The sequence below is a fragment of the Rhizomucor pusillus genome, assembly GCF_041956525.1.
Source record: "Rhizomucor pusillus strain CBS 183.67 unplaced genomic scaffold VTP01scaffold_8, whole genome shotgun sequence".
Classification (NCBI taxonomy): domain Eukaryota; kingdom Fungi; phylum Mucoromycota; class Mucoromycetes; order Mucorales; family Lichtheimiaceae; genus Rhizomucor; species Rhizomucor pusillus.
Genome location: NW_027192150.1, coordinates 161576 through 181081, shown reverse-complemented (window position 1 = coordinate 181081; position 19506 = coordinate 161576). Strand labels below are relative to the sequence as shown.

Below are 19506 nucleotides of genomic sequence, written 5' to 3'. Positions count from 1 at the left end.
AGACATCCTAGTATGAAATAACCCACATGATTTATATCATTTCTAAGTAACTTTCCTATCTATAGTATCGTATTACTTTGGAGGTTATGTTTTTAACGGAAGAGTAGGATGACTGCAATCGAATGGAGGTTAATGATATGTATTAAAAATAGAGTTTACATACATGATAGCCTAAAGATCCATCTCTAAATGAACTCCATTATTTCGCAACCAGCATCAAGGCGATATTTCTTTATATACGGTCCTTTGGGCCAGAGGACAATGAATAGCAGATGGAAGGTGTGACCGATCAGTCAGGCGACGGACTTTTTTCGATGGTTCGCAGCAAGCAGCAGAGGCTGGCAAAAGATTCATCTGCGTGCTTCTTTTTTGTTTCACCGCCCCTGGCTAAGAGAAGAAAGGGGAATGTCGTTTCCATCGACATTGCCTCCTCCTCGTGCTGCACCAACATCGTCACCAACTGACAATAGCAGTCCGGTTATCTCTACGCAGCACACAAACACTCGTCCAGTTTGGAACAGCTTCGTGAGTCGAGCCCCGGAATGGCCTGGCAGAGCAGCCGTTGTTGATTCTTTGAAGCTCAAGAATGGCGCCATGCACAACACACGGCAGAAAGCAAAGGAAGCAACTTCCGTCGGTGGTACAACAGCTATCGCTCGTACCTTAATGATGCAGGGTTTATATTTGTTTTACAGGACTCCTATCAAGGTAAAACCGTGGAAACATACTATCCTTTAAGAGGAGCATTCTGATCTGACCAAGTTTCCATAGCTTTTTCGACCTTTACGTATTGACTATCTCATCATGGCGCGAGCGCTCATGCCTCCCGTCAGTGAAACGAACGCTAAACGATTTTCTCTACGTTACACATCCATTGGCATGATTTCGCATGCAGTTAAAATTCAAGGGGTAGGACAATTTGATGTTATGCATCAAAAGTCTCTGTATCTGACAAGTGGCAATTAGTGGAGCTTTATACCTCGCCACGTACTCCCACCTTTGCTTGCAAACACCATGATCGGTACTGTCCTATATACGACCTACATCGCAACTTTGCCCATATTCCATCCTCCATCTGCTTTCCAACTACATCGGCCCTTCCCTCCTCCTCCATTCACATCCGTGTTCGCGGCAGGTGAGAACAGTCATTGTGGTTTTGCTTGGTCCTGATAACTAAAACCATCGCTTTACCAGGCTGCTTAGCAGGCGCAATGCAGTCGATTGTTGCAGCACCTTTAGACTCTGTCAAGATTCGCTTTGAAGTTAGCGACTTGCTCGAAGGCAAACACCGCTCCATGTACCAATTTGCAAAGTCAACGCTGAAAGAACTTGGCATCGCAAGTGCTTACCGTGGCTTCACTTTAACCGTTTTGCGGGTAAGCATTGCATATTTTGTCAAGAAGCATCGGACAAGTTTTTAATTTCTACTACTAGGATTCACTATCGTGCGGTCTTTTCTTTGCTACTTTTGAATGGGTCAAGCAACAAGGTTATTATTACTTTTTGGATGAAATGTATGGTCTGCATGTCGATTCTCGAAAATCTTTAAAAGATTTGGAAACGTTGCATCAACAAGAACCTGTCAAGGAGGAGAAGAAATCCAAAGAACGACCACCGTTGCTACTAGAACCTCTTTTTGTCATCTTGGCGGGAGCAGCTGCCGCCATTGTAAGTAATTATATTGATATGATCGTTTACAGACATCTCGCTGATCAATGAACAACAGGCTTATCAAGTTATTGAGCATCCTCTATCTAAAATTCACAGTATATTTTACATTGAAGAAGGCCAATCAGAGTTCAGCAACCGTCGATCACGCGAACCTGTTGGCGAGCTGTACCGACGGACGTGGGAGCAATGCAAAACGCAGGTGAAAATGCACGGTGGAAGCTGGCGACGATTCTTGTACCAGGAATTTGGCGGGACAGTGCTGCGAGTTGTGCCTGCAACAAGCATTGGTTTCCTAGTGTTTGAACTTGTGAAACGCGAAGTTGATTTCCGGAGTAGCGATTTTGATCTATTAAGCCCTTCGAGTGGGGAAAGTCTGTAACATATATTACATAGATGTACTTAAAGGGTTGCATACTAGCAGCCGGTGTAATTAAAGAGTTCTGATACCATTCATCCATGATTAGTACGGGACGGGATATATTATAGCATGTACACATTGCAAACACGCTATCTAATTGCCCATTGATGCTGAAGGCGATGATGTGGGTAATGGAGGAGGCGACGATGACGGTGTGTTGCCAGAAAAAGCGTTCTTGACCATTTCATTCCTCCAGCAAAAAGAAATGTCAGTTTCTACAAATCCATTCGAATTAAACTCGAATAGACATAACAACAACAGACCTAATCTTAAAGTTGTAAATTGTCTCCCTCAAATTATCCAGATTGCGTATTGGCTGCAGACTCTCAATAGCCTCATTTCTAAACAGCTGCTGTCAGTTGATCAAGTTAGAACAACGACGTAATGCCGACACAGTACGCTCTCGGTGCAGATACGCCCTCGACGGTCAAGAGTCCTGTACCGCCGCGATCGTCCAGTTGATCACTTATAGTGCTTTGCTCCAGCCGGCAATCGGTTACTTGAAAGTGTGGACTGTAACTCTCGGCACTGCTGAACTGTGCATTCTGATCTAGATCTACCACGATAAGCTTGTCCCGAGGAACGTCCGGAAAGGGCTCGTCCTCAAACACATAGTGAATCGTTGGATGCTTGTAAGTGTTGTGCACTAAATCTCGAATGACGACAAACTGTGGAATCTCTGCGCTGGGAGTCGTTGCGCGGTCGGGTGTTGCCATGTATTGAGGTCAGTGGAAAGAAAGAGAAGAACAAGTTGACTCAGACGTAGCTGCCCCACACGTTTTTCTTCCCTTATCAATTCGAAACGGTGCTTGTACACAAATAAAGCATCTTGTTCTCACACTCATGGCGAAGTTGTGTGCATCATGGCCTCGCAACCGGGATCACCGTTCTTGATTCGTACATTGCTTGCTCGTTGTCATCGTCGTCAACGCTTCAAACAGCAGCAGAAATTACCACCTGTCCAGGCTCAAGATCTACTTGCAGAGAGATTGCAGCGGCTACATATTGGCGGATCTACACAGCATAGAAGGAGCTTGCACAGACCAATTCGTATGTTCCGTCCTCTATGTGTAACTAAGCGGCGTTGTGTTGTTTTCAAGACAAGAAAGCATCGACCGAGAGCGCCGAGGAGATGGCAGAAAAGACGGATACAACTTTAGGCTCATCTTGACAGGAACTTGAAGCAGGGAGATGCCATTGCTGTAAACTGTATTGGCTGTGGTGATAATCCGGGATATTTGCAATAACAGTAAACATTTTGGTCATTGTTTCTTTGTCATTGCTTTGCATAACAAATAAAGCTGATACGCTGTGGAAAATAATGAAAATGTGATTTTGGTTGTCCAGTGCGTTTTGTGATCGATCATTCGATATACATTGGTTGTAGATACTTAGCCATTGCTTTGCATCCTTGCAATGATGTGCGCACGGGCGTTTGGGAATATGCAGCCGGATGCAGACACAGGATTGGAACTGTTACACGGCCAAAGCCGTGATCATCAAATCCTATGTAGCCCTTCCTAAAATTCGGATACACATCTAACATGTGTTTCCTGCGGTCCTATGAGGCTCGCGTCGATCTATTGCGAATCTACAGATGACAATAACGTCGAAATATAATCGAATGAGGGAAATGCAAGATAATATGCAAATAAGTACGCAGCAAGAAAACATGCAATTCATCACTAGTTGGTGATATCTATACATTCTTGTTTTTCCAGGCTACACGGTTGGAGATAAGAGACGCATATAGCAACGACGCATGTTTCCTGACATTCTAGGAGAATGGTCAACTTAGTTATCCTCTCCTAGATGACGATGATCTAAGAAGAACCTCTGGAGTTTTGATCTGTTTGATCTGTTGAATTTGTGTCACTTTGGACACGGACATATCGATGCTAACTGCAAAAGTAAAATCAGAATCGGAATCACGACTGTGAAGTGAAGCAAGGGAATGATAGAGAAATGATAACTTGGCAGGCTCCTGGAGTCAACACGGCTCTTACAAATGCATAAACAAATGAGTGATTACAAGCGATCACCCCACCGTGGAGAGTGGGAATCTGCTGTTTCGGAGTACCGACCGGATTGGGACGAATCCATATCTAGTTAATTGTTTACACTGAGCTGGAGCTATCTCGGTGCATTTAGGGATACATAGTCATACGCTTGTGCATTAGAGGGACCTATTAGATGCATGTTTTGGCTCTGAAGTGGGTGTGCAAAAAGGTTTTGCAAATCCATCAAATCACAGGGGCAGCGGGTCTCCCACGGAAACAACATGGTTTGGTCTCCGCTCCCATCTTGGTTACGTTTTCTTTCTTCCTTTATCCAACAAACAAAGGCATATCATCATGCTTAATACTTCATTTTATCACTCACAACAGAGTTCCAGGCCGTTCCGGCGTCCAAACGAACCTTGTCCGATGATGCCGCGTAGTAGCTGGTATCCTCCAAAAGCTCCGCACAAGGCTGCGAACAACCGCCACTTTGACGACGAAACTCCCGGATCAGCCATCCAAAAGATCCAAAGCGAACGGAATATCTTTGGAGCACCATCGAACCACACAGTAGTCCACATGCCTAGACATAAGCCAAAGCGGACCAACGCCGCTAGGAACTCTTGTCCACGCAGAGCTACGATCCATGGAACTTTAGAGACGACCTCCAAGGAACCTTGGGATCCTGTTCGGAGTCAAGACCCGTCCGCGAGCAGCAGCAGCAGCAATCCTGAACATACCATGGCCGTCAACAACATGCTCATCATCCGAGGTCACGCCAAGTCCGACCCTTTGAAATGGGTAGAAAACTGGGACCACAGCAATGCGATGCAGCAAAACGCGCCTGACCATCGTACCAGTCGGTCTCAGAAAGTAGAACACGGCCCGATCCATCCACATCACGTCGTCATCGTCGCGAATAATCCTTGTAATTATGCAGCGTCGTCGCATTCACAACTTCCGATATATCACCCGCCCTACTACAACTCCACCTCCACCTGCTCTCCCTCAACGTCATCCTCATCTTCCATCTCGTTCCACACCCATCATCAGCGACGTATCTCCACGGATTCCTTTGAGTATGGTCGCACAGACGTGGTGGTTGACGACCTGCACCGTCGTGCATCCACTATCTCCGACACCAATGTAACCGCTTCCACTGCAGATACCTACCGTCGCTTCAGCGATGGAAGTAGCCTAGTCAGCAGTCAGAGCACAGCAGCTTCTAGTGTCATAATAGAAGAGGAAGAAGAGGAAGAACAGAAGGAAGAACACATCGAACTCCAAAATGATGACAAGCAGCACGACAGCAACATACCCACCGAGGAGATAGTAGAAACGAACAAGATGGAGGAGGAGAACGAGGGGCATGAAAAGGATCAGGATCAGGAAGAAAAGAAGCTCAGCAATTATGGTGATGCAGAGGAAGAACACGATGCAAAGCCGAGTAAGGACTCGTATTCTTGTGTAAAATTCCCATCGTGATTAAGCTCATCATGCACCCTGTTGCAGATCCTACAGCACCCTGCGCATCGACCACCACCGTGGATGAGAAGAAGGAGGAGGAGCAGCAGCAGCAGCAGCCAGAGCGAGAGGAGATTCCTATATGGGCAGACCCTGTACGCATTCGGGAGAACCCCACTCGATACCAATACGTACGCGACTACATGAAGCGTCAAGGATTATCGACCCAATCGCCACTGCCACTTCCCAGCAAATATGTATTTTACTTTAGCGAAACACAGTCTGCCAAGCATCAGAAAATAGCTACAGCAAATTACATGTCTTCGGTCAGGACGATGTTCGAGTGCGAGACTGTGTGGCAGTTTGCATCACGTTGGCGACAATACAAGACACAAGTGAACCGGCCGTCACAGATGCAGCCCAACCAGAACTTGTACTGCTTTTTGAAAGGCGTTGCACCCATGTGGGAAGATCCTCGGAATAAGAACGGCGGTCGCCTGACGATATGTCCAGCCAGAGCACAGCTAGACGAAGTGTTCGACTGGGTTCTCTCTTCTTTCGTCGGAGGCAACCTGTCAGACGAAGGCACCGTAGGCGCTGTGCTTTCTAGAAGGTCTCGAGGTGATCGAGTTGAATTATGGCTAGACGAAACAGCATCATCGTCAGCAGTTGCCGCATTAAAGTAAGACCCTTTTCTAGGACGACCTTCTCTTCCACGCAGTTGTTAACCGTATTCACTTATCTAGGAACAAACTTCAAGGATACGTGCCGCTGCATTTGCAAGAAGTCGTAGGCTCTGGCCGATTCAAGAAGCACTTTGACAAGTAGCATCGATGTACAGTCACTACTCTCCCTTTACTCGTAAATAGTTACAAAATTGTTTGTCTTTCGAGACAGCTGTGTGAATCTTTGTTAAAAAAAATATTAAAACAGTCATTTTTATGTAATTGTACCAAGAAAATACTCGATCGTTGGCCCCTTAAAACACAGCCTATTACCAGATAGGCAAAATCGAATTACATCCCCCTTTGTATGTATGATAAATAACAACACAAAGGGTCAGGCGATCTGGATACAGTAATTCAAGGAGACTTGCTACGTATGATAGCGAAATAAGCTCGGCAGCTCAAAAGTGAACAGACATTGCAGTTCAGTCAAGCATTGTAGTCAGTGCTTGGCTATGTATTAGGTCGCTTTCATTCAATAAAGACTGTTTTGCACGTGCAGAATAAACTCACACTGCCACAAACAGTTGAAATCAGTTTAAATCATTATTATTCTTATTCCAATGAATATATCCGCGCTTGAATCCAAGCCGACATTAAAAAGAAACAAAGAAAATGCTAAATGCTCTGCGTTGACAATCAATTCTGGACTGTTAACAAGACGGAGGTAATTTCATTGATCATGTTACAGTACCTTTGCTGCTGCAACATAGTTCTATCAGAAAAATACGATCGTCGTCACCGTGCAGTGCAGCCCAGAGTCTACAAGATCCAACGATACCGACTGGAGTTGACACCGCGACCGAGACACACCAGCGCAAAGCTTGTCAACAAGTTCAGGGAACGAATATGTATTGCATCGATAGAGACGACGAGACTTTTTCTTTATACATACGCACGCACGCCCTGCTCATACATTTTGCAGTGAGGTCAGAGATGCATGTAAGTCCATCCACACCCCCTGATTTTCAAAACTATAGTCATTTTGGGAATTCGAAGAAATTTAGATCAGTTTCAAGGGTCAAGTAGCTTTCACCGCTTTGACAATAAAGCACCTCGCTGATCACTAGTGAAACAGTATACGAGTCAGATTGTCTATTTGGTCCGTATACTGCTGCAAAGTTTAAAATCATAATTTGACACTGCTCACCATGGTAACGACGTACTACTTGCACTCCAATTACTGGCAACAGAAAACGCTTAATAACACCCGTGAAACTTTGAAATTATCACCATTGTTGTCAAAAGATTTATCCATCAAATGTAGATATAAATACACAAAGCAGTAACAGCAGTTGCCAATTATCGAGAGAGAAAAAAATACAATAGTTGTCTGTAAGGCATAGTTCCCGAATCCTTGGACATCTCCGGCATTATAAAAGCCGGTACTTTTCCCCTGACAGAGCTTGTCTTTTTGTTTTCCCAACTTGAAAAAAATGCCTTCCTCTGCACACACAGCAATAGTATTACCGTCTTCTATGTCTCGTTACTTTATATCGCCCATCGAGCCGTACCGTCACTACAATTCAACTAGCCCATATCCTCACAAGCTGAACAAGAACTTTTACTACCCTGCACCTCCAACGACGCCTGCCAAGAGCGAGATCGATAGCAATGCCTCGTCTTTCGAAGATAAAGATGGTTCCTCCGCCACGCTATTTTCTCCTGCACCATCATCCACCAATACATCAATGACCAAAGTATCATCCATATCAGCCGGCGAGTTCGAGCAACAACAAGGGCTCTATCTGGAACGCGTGCTATATTACAACTCACGGCCTGTCCGGAATTATATGCGCGAGGTTATGCAGACTGACAGATTCGATGAAATGCTGTTCGATGGTTTCCCTGCATTGTGTGAGCGGCATCTAACGAAACGATATAATCGATCAATCCTTCCTTGCCGCTGCGGCCAGCGGCAAATGACACTACGCTTCACCCTGACGCCGATCCGCTGCCGCGCTGCAGACGCAGAGATTTACGGCAATCGGCCGGTCCGTGTTGATAGCCTTCCAACGCACCCTCCCACAAGCATTGCATCTCCTCGCTCCTCTTCCTCCTCCACACCTTTGTTATCGAAAAGACAACGAATGTAAATTACACAATATACTAAAACAGAAGACAGACATCTTGTATTGTATTTCATTATCATATTAACAGGTCATTTTCATTTTTTTGATTTTTCGACCTCCTTCTTGTCTTCCGGTGCAGGCTTCTTGTCCTCTGGCTTGGATATGCTAGTCTTCTTATCCTCTGCCTTCTTCTCCACAGGCTTCTTGTCTTCTACCTTCTTTTCCTCGGGCTTCTTTTCGTCAGCCTTCTTCTCATCGGACTTGTTTTCATCAGCCTTCTTTTCCTCAGCATTGCTTTCGTCGGTCTTTCCCTCCTCAGACTCGCTGCCAGTCTTGACGGAGCGTTGAGACAAGGCTACCTTGAGGTAGATAGCGCGACCCTCCAGCTCAACATCCTTGATATTCTCGAGTGCACGCTTCTGTTCCTCTTCGGTCTCCATCTCGACAAAACCGTAGCCTTTAGAGCGGCCGTTGCGTATTCTGGCAACCTGACCCGACTTGACCTTGTATTCCTTGAACAATTCCAAAAATGCTTCATCGGTTGTCGAGTATGGCAGGTTAGCAACGAACAAGGTGGTCTTGGACGGTTCGGCAGCTTCATCGTCAATTCTAGCGGGCCGGCGACGGGGACGGCGAGGGGCCTTGCCTTTCTTGCTGCGTTGACGCTTTGACGGTTTCTGAGCAGCTGCTGCGGCGGCTTCTGACTGCTCGGTGGAGGAGACCGCAGCAGCAGGTTGTTGTTGTTGTTGTTGCTTTTCTTCTTCCGCTGCTGCTTTAGTCTCAGTCTTCTCGGACTCGTCCTTCTTTTCTTGCTGTTGCTCCTTGTTAGCCTCGCTAGCCTTTTTCTGACGTCGAGTCTTACGTCGGTTGTTTCGTCGGCGCTGGATACAAATTAACGTGAGTAACGTTGCCACGCGACGCGTGCCATCTCTCTCTTTTCCTCTTCCTCTTTCTTACCGGCTTGCGTGCTTTTGGCTTCTCACTCTCGTCGGAAGACCCCTCTTTCTGTTCTTGACGCTTGCGGGCTTCCCGGGTGGTCTTGGGCTTGGCTACTTCGACGTTGACTTCGCGACCTTCAAACTCCTTCTTGTTGAGTTCTTTCTTGGCCTTCTCGGCCGCCTCGGCTGTTTCGAAGGCGACGAATCCGTAGCCAAGGGAACGACGGCCATGCTTAATAATCGTTGCATCCGTACTTTACAAAAGAAAAATATTACAAATGTCAGTCAGATTCCACGATATTCTTTAGGATTCTCTCCACCAAAAGTACTCACACTTTGCCGGCGCTCTCAAAGAACTTGGTCAGAGCGTCTTGTGTAGTCCTGAACGGCAAGTTGCCCACAAAAACCTAGATACAAGATGACATGAGCAACTCACTGTTTGATGCAATCACACACGCTCGCTCGCGCGTTTGTCGCAAATCACCTTGTTCTCTTCAACGGCGGGTGCACTACCGTTGGTTTGTGTGGTCTCTTCGACAGCATGTTCCTTTTCTGCCATTGTAACTAGCTAAGCGGGAAGTCGCGCAAATGAGATGGAAACCGAACTCCTTCGAAAAGCTGTGTGTGTTCAGTTGCGGCGGGTCTTTGAAGCGCCGGCCCGTCTCCAGCGGGATGTCAATGCTCTTCGCCATCGGCGCTGAGTTTTGATCACTTTTGAAACTGATTTTGAACGCTGTCCTAGGAATGTCAAGAACGAAATCTGTTGTTTTCATCACGTCCAAAGTCTACAGATTACCTTGTAAATATAAAGACAGCTACTAATTGCTCATATATAGCTTCGATGCTCTCAGATAAGCCATACATATTATTATTAATAACGAGATTTTTTTCTCATATTATTTGGAAGTCAAAATGTCATCGGGTTTTAAACGTGTCATGATCACGAGAATGGTCAGGATGAAAGGATATATTACTGCACGAATGTTTAATTGATTGGATGCTAGATATTATACTTTATGTCTTCAACGACGACGTTAACGATGCTATGCACTACGACGAATACTCAGGCGGAACGGGAACGACAGTGACAGACATGTCCAGAGTTTCTAGATCGGGCTGGTAAACCATGGGAATATGATAGATAGCATTTCTTGATCCCAGAGCATGTCAGAAACCCCAGCCTAACAGCGGTGGCCGAATACCTTCAGGTTTGTCATTTGCTTGCAGGTTGTTCGTTTATCGCTTGCTATAGCAAGCACGCGAGGCTAAATGTGTCCCTCCCCCTGCATACTTTGCCGATCAGGGAGCATCGACAAACGCCCAAACATTATCCTATCACTAGCTTCTTTTGAGCGAATGGGCTTTCTCCATTGGGTTCCATGTACGTGTATATTATACATATTGCTGTGAGAACACAAAGTTCATCTGTACTACTACTTGATGCCCACAAACATCAATTGAAAAGACAAAGCGTAATATGTGCTTTCTATAGCATCAAATGATGGTAACCTTGGTATCCGCAGCGCAAGGAAACATTATCTCTTTATATGCAGTTCTACCACTTCCTCTTGAGCTAAAGGGCGCGAATTACCATTCAACATTTATCAAAAATCTGTGTGACGTTTAGAGAACCTTACCGTGGTTTGTACACATTGCCGGAATGCCTCAAATTCCTTGACACACAAATCTTTATGTACATCTTGGTACCGCGAAGCCACGCATTTACCATAGGCAGTTGCCTGAGCTGAGCAAGATGCCACGCCTTGAGCCAGCAATCGGACGCCTTTGGCTTTGACCATGTTTTAGTGCGAAAAGTGCTGCTGCTGCTGACCTGCGCCAAAACCAGGAAAAGAAATTCCTGCAATTCAAGTCAGCGGGGCTCTCTTGCCACACACACACTCTCCCACTTAACGGCTTTTTCCGCCCTTCATGTCCTTTAGAAAGCTCAAGATCAGGCCAGCTAAACGAGCAGTAAGGCTTCTTATTACAAGTGCTTCACAAACAGAAAGTTACAATGACCTTTATGTGTAAAACAGCCCACAGTCGACCGTGCGCAGGAATTCGACGAAGGGTTCCAGCTCCTGAGCCAGGCGATTACAGAAATCTTCCACAAGAATGCCAAAAGCTTATCGTATGAAGTACTTTATCGAACGACATATAACTTGACGCTGCGGCAATATGGAGAAAAACTGTATTACGGCGTCAAAGACGTTGTTTCAGCATACTTGGAGCAGACAGCGGAGCAAGTCATTGTCCCTGCATTTAGCAGCACAACGGCAGAAAAGAGTGGTGCAGACGAAGGCGCTATATTCTTGAAAACTGTGAAAAGGGTTTGGGATGATTACACAACGGCCATGGATATGATTCAGAAAGTCCTCTATTACCTGGTACCGACGCGTCTCTCTTTCACCATGTCTTTTAAAGCACAAGCTAACTTGCTTGCGCGCTCTGTAGGATGATAAACTGCCAAAGTATGACCTACCGCGTGTCATCGATATGGGCCTTGACCTGTTTCGGGATAAGGTCATCCGGTCCGAAAAATATCCAGTTCAGTCACACCTAATATCGGCCATGCTGAATCAGATACATCTGGAGCGGCATGGCGAAGTCATCGACAGAAGCGCTATCAAAGCAGCTGTTACAATACTATCCGAATTGATGGACCCACCTACAAAAGAGAGCGTTTACGTTGTCGATTTCGAGAGCAAATATCTGGAAATGAGCACCTCTTTTTACCAGGTCGAAAGCCAGACATTGGCATCGTCTTACGACGCACCAGAGTTCATGCGCAAAGTCGAGCGAAGATTGGAGGAGGAGTTTGAGCGAACAGTACATTGCTTATCCATGACAACAGAACCTAAAATTCGCTATATTGTCGAAACACAACTCATTGCTAATAATTTAAAAACTGTCATGGAGGTAGGGTTGTGGATTGGTTTCTTTTTATGATAGAATTGGAAGCTAAATGTATTATACTACACAGATGCAAAACTCGGGTTTGGAGAGCATGCTAAGCTCGGACAAGTATGGAGGTGAGTGGCTGACAGAATTTCTTGCAAAGATGAAAGAAAAGGACTAGTAATGATTCGATTACCATCAGATCTTTCGAGAATGTACAAGCTGTTTTCTCGTGTATCAGCTGGTCTGGACGAGATGAAGGAAGGCATTAGCAAATACATAATGCAGCTAGGCGCGGAAATCAACAAGAATATCAATGCGGATTTGGCATCCGCAAAGGCAAAAGCTCCAGCAGACAGAGCGGCGGCAGGCAGCGGTGGACCCCAGGTTGCTATACGATGGGTAGAGCAGGTGCTGGCACTTCAGGAAAAATTCGACAAGATCCTCGAATTGGCAGCGAACAAGGATCGCACATTCCAGGTCGCTTTCAATGAGGTCAGTGATAACGTTTTAAATTGCCTACTTTGAGATGAGCTACTAATTCCTAGTAGGCATTCGAGCACTTCATCAATGAAAATCCAAAATCCGCCGAGTTCATATCTTTATTTATAGACGATAATTTGAAGAAAGGGCTCAAGGGTGTAAGTATAACTAAAGTAACCCGTACGGAGGAGGCTTGTCGATTCATGGTTACTGCATTCTTAGAAAACTGAAGATGAGATTGATCATGTACTGGACATGACAATTACACTGTTCCGCTTCTTGAGAGACAAGGATGTCTTTGAACGATACTACAAACAGCATCTGGCCAAACGTCTATTATTTAATCGCAGTGTTTCGGACGATGCCGAGAGGGGAATGCTTGGCAAACTAAAGGTACATTGATTAAAAAATCTGAGAACCCAGGCTTTATCTAAGAAAATTCTTGTTTTACAGCGGGAATGTGGATATCAATTTACAAACAAGTTGGAAGGCATGTTCAACGATATGCGACTATCGTCAGAGATGAACGGACAGTTTAAAGAGTCCCTGGATCGAGCTGTGACGGTACGTGCTTATACACTGCAGCAGAATCAGCCGTGGTCTCAACTATATCTTATCACTTTTAGAAACCTAGTTTGGATGTCTCAGTGACAGTTTTAACCTCCACTTTCTGGCCCATGAATTTATCGTCATCTCCAAAATGTATATTACCAGCAGAAGCATTGCAGGCTTGCAAGTCATTTGAGCACTTTTACTTTGGACGACATAGCGGAAGAAGGTTAACCTGGCAACCACAAATGGTATGTAGTTTCGAGTCTCCCTACGGAAGATAGCTTGTTTACTGACATCTTTTTCCAAAAGGGATCTGCAGATATCCGAGCACACTTTCGAGCGAGCAAGCATATGTTGAATGTATCCACGTTCGCAATGATCGTCCTGCTACTTTTCAACGAACTTGCAGAAGACATGTGCTTGACGCTGGAGGACATTCAGACACAAACAGAAATTCCAGAGCAGGATCTTAAGCGCACGCTTCAATCTTTAGCATGTGCCAAATACAAAATTCTAACAAAGGAGCCGAAAGGACGGGACATTAATCAAGGCGACAAGTTTTATTTCAATGAAGGATTCACAGCGAATCTAGCAAGAATTAAGATCCAGACAGTAGCGAACAAGGTCGAGTCAGAGGGCGAACGCAAGCAAACGCAGGATAAGGTCGACGAGGAGAGAAAGCACCAGATAGAAGCTGCTGTCGTCCGTATCATGAAGGATCGCAAAGTGATGGAGCACAATACTCTGATTAGCGAAGTCACAAAACAACTGAGCAGCCGTTTTATGCCAAGCCCTGTAATGATTAAGAAGCGAATCGAGGCACTAATTGATCGAGAATACCTTGAACGAAGTACGGATAATAGGTAAGAAATAGCAAAAAAGGTTTTATATGATGGCAAAAATGTAAAGAATGATGCTAATATGCTTTGTACAATACAGACGTGCGTACCACTATCTAGCCTAGAAGGTTGTTTATATATATATATATATATACCATCAATCTATGCGTTCAGGCAATTTCCCTTGTTACGCTGATTGCTCTTGTGTCTTTTCAATGCATCCAACCTATACAATTAGGGAGGAAATGTTGTAAGCATCCGATCCAAAAGAAAAATTCTACAAATAATGTAAATGCAAACTTGCCTTGAAAAGGTCTTGTTGCATCCATGGCAAATATGCGGTTTGTCTCCACCGTGGATTTTTGAGTGTCTCTTCAAGTCATGGTTTCGACTGAAAGCAGTGTCGCAAATTGGACAGACAAATGGACGATCATCGGTATGCGTGCGCGAGTGGCTCTTTAGGTTATATAATCGTGCAAATGTCTTGCCGCAGTTTGGAAAAAGGCAGGGATAGACGGTTTGGGTCTGGTTGTTAATTGTGGTGGTAATCGGGGCAGCTGATGCATAGATAGACATGGCATCGGACTGTGTTTCGGCCAATGCAGGGTCCGACCGTCGTCGTTTTTGGCCAGGTCCAGCACGCGGTGCAGGTTTCAGAGAAGACCGATATCCCGGCTGCTGGGACTGTGCCATTGCTGCAACCGCCGCAGCTACAGCCGCAGCGTTGTCGTTGGTGGGTGTAGCGGGAGCAGTGTTCGGCTGTGAAAAGAAGAAGGGATGGTTGGCAAGAGCAGCCAAGGGGTTGCTGGCTGCCTTGTCATGTAATTGTTGGGCATACAATGCAAATTCGGTTGCAAAGTTTAGAGGTGCTGCCTCGTTTGGAGATGGTTCAGGAGTAGAAGATGATGACGAAGAGGAATTGTTGTGGAAAGTACCGAGGAGAGCTTGGGATAAAAGGGCTTCAATAGCTTCGTGGTTACTGTTGCCGTTGTTATCGTCGTTATCGTTGCTGTTATTACTGTTATCTGGTGATTGCGGAGCTGATCCATCAACGTCAATGTGTTCTGCACCTTCATTCAGTTTACTCTGCAGCCAGTCACTGTCAATATACTTGTGTGCCAGATGGTTATCCCAGCGCTGCTTCAGCTCTTTGGTTTTGCGGCCAGGAATTATTTCTGCAATTTCTTTCCATCGACCGTAGCCGTATTTCTTAATGCCAGCTATCAGCAGCTCGTCTTGCTCCGCTGTCCATCCATCATCGCTCTCGACAGTGGTCTGTACACGGAGATCGAGATTCGACAACCCAGGATAGTTCGCAACCAACATGACATTGTCCATCTTCTTGTCGTTTTCTTTTTCCTCAGTCTCGCTCAGCATTTGCAGCGCAGAAGCTGCGGTTGCTTGATCTATCCACTCTGTAGCATTGGACTTTGTACCATCCTGCTGATCCTGCTGCTCAAGTGCCGCTTGTTGCTCCTGCTGCTCACTCTGCTGCGATCCGTTGTGGTTTTGCTGATCCTCTATACGGTTAGACAAAAGTTGCCGAAACAGGTCCTGCTGTTCTTCTGCTGACCGGTTTGTACCTGTATACGAAATAGATCATTAGTATATTCGGCAAGATCAATCCCATGTACAGTCCATCCAGCATACCTTGGTTGGAAGACAGCATGGCTCCAACAATGTCATTGATTCCACCTTGATTGCTGTGTGCACTTTGCAGCAATGCTGCAAGGTTTGCCAACTGCGAGGCTGGATCGGTTGCTTCTTTCTCTTCGGTTTCGACATCGACTTCGACGGGCGATGGTGCCGGCGGCGATTCCGTCAATTTATTAAAGTCCTTGCGAGAGGAGAAGTGTGCTCGCGCCATTTGTAATGACTAGGACATGGCATTGTTCACTCGGTCTGATACAGCATTGCAGTGCCCGATAACGACTTCAGCTCATACTTACCTCGGTGGCTTAATATGGCTTGTGAAGGAAGGAAGGGTGGTTGAGCTTTTCAATGTTGTGTTTGCCTCTTTTTTTGAAGTGCCGACACCGTTTTTCTTTTTTCCTTTCTTATTGTTAGCTATATGTCTTTAGGCCAGTTTTCGGTAGAGTATGATGCTAAATGCACTTCCTTTCATTCACGGTGGTAGATGTAGTATGCGTAGTAAAGAATTCAATAGTTGAATAACCGCTATGCTTTGGAAAACACCTAAGTGTCTTTGAATATACCCAAAATATTGAGGATTTTGACCAATCCAAATGCGCGTCGGCTTCCTCTTTTGTAAACCCAATGATTGCCGTAATATCTCTCGACTCTGGTAAAAATGATTACCATGTTTCAGAAGTAGTAACTGAATGCTTCCGTATAGCTATGAACAGCAGAAATGTTCCAGTAACTCTGAATCCACAATAGTTAGCATGGTTTATGCATAAGGTATCCTTGTTTAGTTGCGTGCATTGATATCTACAGATTTAAGCTGCCGTAGGCCTTTATCACGCCATTGGCGTAACTGTGCAGTGCTGTCCTGACCCGCTTTGAGCACTATCATACAAAATTGATTAAGCTTCAGGGTGCATCTAATATGCCAAAAGGCAGGGATTGTTAACATACATTCTCTCTCCGTTTCATCCAATTTCTGTAAAAAGTCTTGTCCACTGCTGGATCCTGTTTGCGAGAAATTCATGAGTGCTTTTAACCGTTCTTTGAAAGCCTGAGCAGGACAACGTCAAACATCAGTCCAGCGTCAAAAAAGCAATTGATGCATTAGATTAACATACCTTTTCCATTATTGCTGGCAACTGGTCATCCAAAACAAGACTCAAAAGTTTCATGCCAAAATGATAAAAATATGGGCAAAGAATTCGAAAATCTACAGCCGTAGGACTTGCATCTAATGAATTACGTACGCGGTTGCCGTATGTACGAGGTATCTCTAATTCCACGAGCTGATCACTGCAATGTATCAGTGTTAGCTTCTCCATAAATACGCATCTGTTGGATCAGACCAACGTACTTTGTTCCAGGAAGGCTAAACAATTTTGAAAATGGTGAGGATCAGGACAGCTTTGTGATTAATGGTCAAAAGTTTATAATAATACCTGAACTGCGCCAATGGTTTTGCCATCCAAAAGGGCAATTCTACTCTGGAATGTTTCGATATCTATACAGCTTGCAGTTAGCATGTGCATAGTCGTGGTTCAGTTTGGCATTCCTGACCTCGGTGCCATCGCCAGTCAAGTTAACAGATCCCTCGATATCCTGCAGGAACAAGACGGGTATTCTCTAGCAATGCACCTTATGATTAAGAACTTATGCACAGTAGAAAACTGAAGCTGCTGCAGGTACCACATGCTCTGCAAGAATCTCATCAATGTCGTAATATTCATCATTCTGCATCGGCCTTCACGGAAGGAGAGTTTCAAACAAAGCACGAAAGGAACGCGTAAAATGTGGGCGCGTACAAGGAGCGCGTGCGGGGTCAAAACTCTTTATTCTTGCGGAGCAGCGACGGACAACAATCGCTGTTCATGCACAGCATCGTATGAAGCGTCATCCATTAACATGAAAGATTCTTGCCTTGAATGTAACTTTATAGCTTCGATGTTCATTTTCGCTATCCTTTCCTCTGCCAGATACGTCAGAAAATCATTCACGAACAGCTGCAGCTTGTTAAATCCCTCTAATATAATCGTTATGAGATAAGATCCACAAAGATATCAACGTCAGGATACTTCGCATGATTACCTAAGCTTTGTATATTTCTCACTGCAAGCTCCCGCATCGCAAGCGAACTACATAAGGACCATTTCTGCATCATTTGCCGTGCTGCTTGAATCGTTGGCCTTTCCGTCTTTAAGGTTTCGGATTAATAAAGGCATTACATACCTGCACGCAATACGGCGAGCTTACCAGGAAGTTCTCTACCCATTGCTCCAAGAATTTGATCCATTCTTTAATTGATGACCTACACTCTAGCATTCGTCCTATAGCGTGCACTGCATTTAAAATGTTTGAATTGAGTTTGCCTGTTTGCCGTCGATTATTAGATTACTCACATGTTCCCAGTATAGTATCATCTTCAACGAGGCAGTCGTCCATAATCCATACAATCTTCTCGGCAAACTCCTGGGTATCAAGCGTTTGCCAATCTGCATGCATATTTTGGTACGTTTCCAAGCCTTCTTCAGCCGAGTTCGCTAACTGATAAAGTGATAGGTATCGAGTGAACTTATTTAAAAATATCTGGGCCACTGCATTGTTGCGTGCAAATTAGTTTTAACTACTGGAATCTGAGATCCTTGACATACCATCCTGTTTCTTTTCAATGACTTCAGGAGGAAAACCGTCCCAAGCTTTACTCAGATGACAGGGCAACTGGTTCAGCCATTGTTGCAACTCTGCAGGGACAGTAATAGGAGAAGCACCAGTAAATGGTGAAAAGCTCATCGCGACGATGGTCTTTAAAATTATCAGTGGCATATCCGTTCGTAGGAATAACGCAAGATTTTTTTACATACCTCGTATAGTATACAATCCCATCTCCATATCAAGTCCCAGGCAGAAATATCCGTGCATATGAATTGCTGGATGTTTGACGGCATTGATTTTCTAAATAACAGGATGCATTGATCTGCCTGCAATGGCATGTATTAGAATCCATACCATAAGCATATTTCGACTGAGTGCAATGTACGAAACCTCTTTGTATTGTCTGCTATTTATTAGAGATAACAGTCTGCTGCAATGCTGGTGATAAGTGCTGGACATTTGTTGGAGGAGATGATTTGTTTCGTCGTTGCCGGTTAATGGAATATTAAACGGTGGTAGTGATACGTTCGTAGGTTCGTGCGTTGCAGAGGAAGAAGCGTCAAACGATGCGTTTCTTAAGTACACACGTTACCAACCACGGTTATATGTTTCGGAATATCTAATGCCTCCTTACTGTGGACGATGCTTGTCAATGATACCACAATAGTGGTACCTGGAATTTCCTCGGTTTCCCAGTCGTCGAGTCTTTATATCCGGGAATACTGTACGCACGACCTTGCCAAACACTGCTGTGTTGGCAGGTTTTTTACGGAGAAACGAACGGCTGTAGCTGGCGTAACGATCATACATATCACCGCGTGGTACGCCCGGACCCTTCAAATCCGGATCAATTTCATAATTGTCGATAATCCTGGCAAGTACGATGCTCCAAAGTTAAACCAAAAGTATACGCGCAGTAACTGAAAACGAGCTACCATTGAACAATAATGTCGTTTTCAGCCGCATCGGGAGCGGATGCCATTGTGGAGATCAAGCGGACTCTTCTTCCCGCAGAGCATAAGCTTCTGAAAGGGACAACCAATAGAGAAAGCCTATTTATCTTTCTAAATCCATGCATATCTTCCATCCATATTTTGATGTATAAGAGAGCGCTTTCCTTAGCTAGATAGGATTCAAAAAGAAAAAAAAA

At 44.9% G+C, this 19506-nt stretch overlaps 11 protein-coding genes across 11 annotated transcripts; 5 read left to right on the top strand and 6 right to left on the bottom strand.

The window, feature by feature from the left end:
* Positions 1-405: 405 nt before the first annotated feature.
* On the top strand, positions 406-2050 carry VTP01DRAFT_10049 (uncharacterized protein; the record flags this gene model as incomplete). Its single annotated transcript, XM_069378368.1, has 6 exons — positions 406-708; positions 772-909; positions 967-1135; positions 1195-1376; positions 1435-1668; positions 1727-2050. The coding sequence occupies 6 exons, from the start codon at positions 406-408 to the stop codon at positions 2048-2050; spliced, it is 1350 nt and encodes a 449-aa protein (XP_069239474.1).
* Positions 2051-2182: 132 nt separating this feature from the next.
* VTP01DRAFT_10048 (uncharacterized protein) lies at positions 2183-2805 on the bottom strand (the record flags this gene model as incomplete). Its single annotated transcript, XM_069378367.1, has 3 exons — positions 2183-2279; positions 2353-2430; positions 2489-2805. The coding sequence occupies 3 exons, from the start codon at positions 2803-2805 to the stop codon at positions 2183-2185; spliced, it is 492 nt and encodes a 163-aa protein (XP_069239473.1).
* A 147-nt stretch (positions 2806-2952) lies between these two features.
* Positions 2953-3271, top strand: VTP01DRAFT_10047 (uncharacterized protein; the record flags this gene model as incomplete). The annotated part of the gene is made up of 2 exons (XM_069378366.1): positions 2953-3139; positions 3195-3271. 2 exons carry the CDS (start codon positions 2953-2955, stop codon positions 3269-3271), a joined length of 264 nt encoding a protein of 87 aa, XP_069239472.1.
* Positions 3272-4515: 1244 nt separating this feature from the next.
* On the top strand, positions 4516-6381 carry VTP01DRAFT_10046 (uncharacterized protein; the record flags this gene model as incomplete). Its single annotated transcript, XM_069378365.1, has 3 exons — positions 4516-5536; positions 5602-6235; positions 6300-6381. 3 exons carry the CDS (start codon positions 4516-4518, stop codon positions 6379-6381), a joined length of 1737 nt encoding a protein of 578 aa, XP_069239471.1.
* Positions 6382-7756: 1375 nt separating this feature from the next.
* Positions 7757-8374, top strand: VTP01DRAFT_10045 (uncharacterized protein; the record flags this gene model as incomplete). Its single annotated transcript, XM_069378364.1, has 1 exon — positions 7757-8374. The coding sequence occupies one exon, from the start codon at positions 7757-7759 to the stop codon at positions 8372-8374; it is 618 nt and encodes a 205-aa protein (XP_069239470.1).
* Positions 8375-8445: 71 nt separating this feature from the next.
* VTP01DRAFT_10044 (uncharacterized protein) lies at positions 8446-9847 on the bottom strand (the record flags this gene model as incomplete). The annotated part of the gene is made up of 4 exons (XM_069378363.1): positions 8446-9231; positions 9308-9542; positions 9622-9695; positions 9773-9847. 4 exons carry the CDS (start codon positions 9845-9847, stop codon positions 8446-8448), a joined length of 1170 nt encoding a protein of 389 aa, XP_069239469.1.
* Positions 9848-10843: 996 nt separating this feature from the next.
* Positions 10844-11087, bottom strand: VTP01DRAFT_10043 (uncharacterized protein; the record flags this gene model as incomplete). Its single annotated transcript, XM_069378362.1, has 2 exons — positions 10844-10861; positions 10926-11087. The coding sequence occupies 2 exons, from the start codon at positions 11085-11087 to the stop codon at positions 10844-10846; spliced, it is 180 nt and encodes a 59-aa protein (XP_069239468.1).
* Positions 11088-11217: 130 nt separating this feature from the next.
* On the top strand, positions 11218-14185 carry VTP01DRAFT_10042 (uncharacterized protein; the record flags this gene model as incomplete). Its single annotated transcript, XM_069378361.1, has 11 exons — positions 11218-11259; positions 11325-11675; positions 11743-12207; positions 12272-12320; positions 12389-12681; positions 12738-12827; positions 12892-13062; positions 13123-13233; positions 13296-13469; positions 13531-14084; positions 14161-14185. The coding sequence occupies 11 exons, from the start codon at positions 11218-11220 to the stop codon at positions 14183-14185; spliced, it is 2325 nt and encodes a 774-aa protein (XP_069239467.1).
* Positions 14186-14294: 109 nt separating this feature from the next.
* On the bottom strand, positions 14295-15927 carry VTP01DRAFT_10041 (uncharacterized protein; the record flags this gene model as incomplete). Its single annotated transcript, XM_069378360.1, has 2 exons — positions 14295-15643; positions 15711-15927. The coding sequence occupies 2 exons, from the start codon at positions 15925-15927 to the stop codon at positions 14295-14297; spliced, it is 1566 nt and encodes a 521-aa protein (XP_069239466.1).
* Positions 15928-16491: 564 nt separating this feature from the next.
* On the bottom strand, positions 16492-17444 carry VTP01DRAFT_10040 (uncharacterized protein; the record flags this gene model as incomplete). Its single annotated transcript, XM_069378359.1, has 7 exons — positions 16492-16589; positions 16659-16758; positions 16826-17000; positions 17062-17076; positions 17147-17208; positions 17265-17330; positions 17394-17444. The coding sequence occupies 7 exons, from the start codon at positions 17442-17444 to the stop codon at positions 16492-16494; spliced, it is 567 nt and encodes a 188-aa protein (XP_069239465.1).
* A 92-nt stretch (positions 17445-17536) lies between these two features.
* Positions 17537-19338, bottom strand: VTP01DRAFT_10039 (uncharacterized protein; the record flags this gene model as incomplete). The annotated part of the gene is made up of 9 exons (XM_069378357.1): positions 17537-17727; positions 17793-17898; positions 17958-18043; positions 18104-18298; positions 18356-18506; positions 18566-18682; positions 18747-18930; positions 18991-19227; positions 19292-19338. The coding sequence occupies 9 exons, from the start codon at positions 19336-19338 to the stop codon at positions 17537-17539; spliced, it is 1314 nt and encodes a 437-aa protein (XP_069239464.1).
* Positions 19339-19506: the final 168 nt, after the last annotated feature.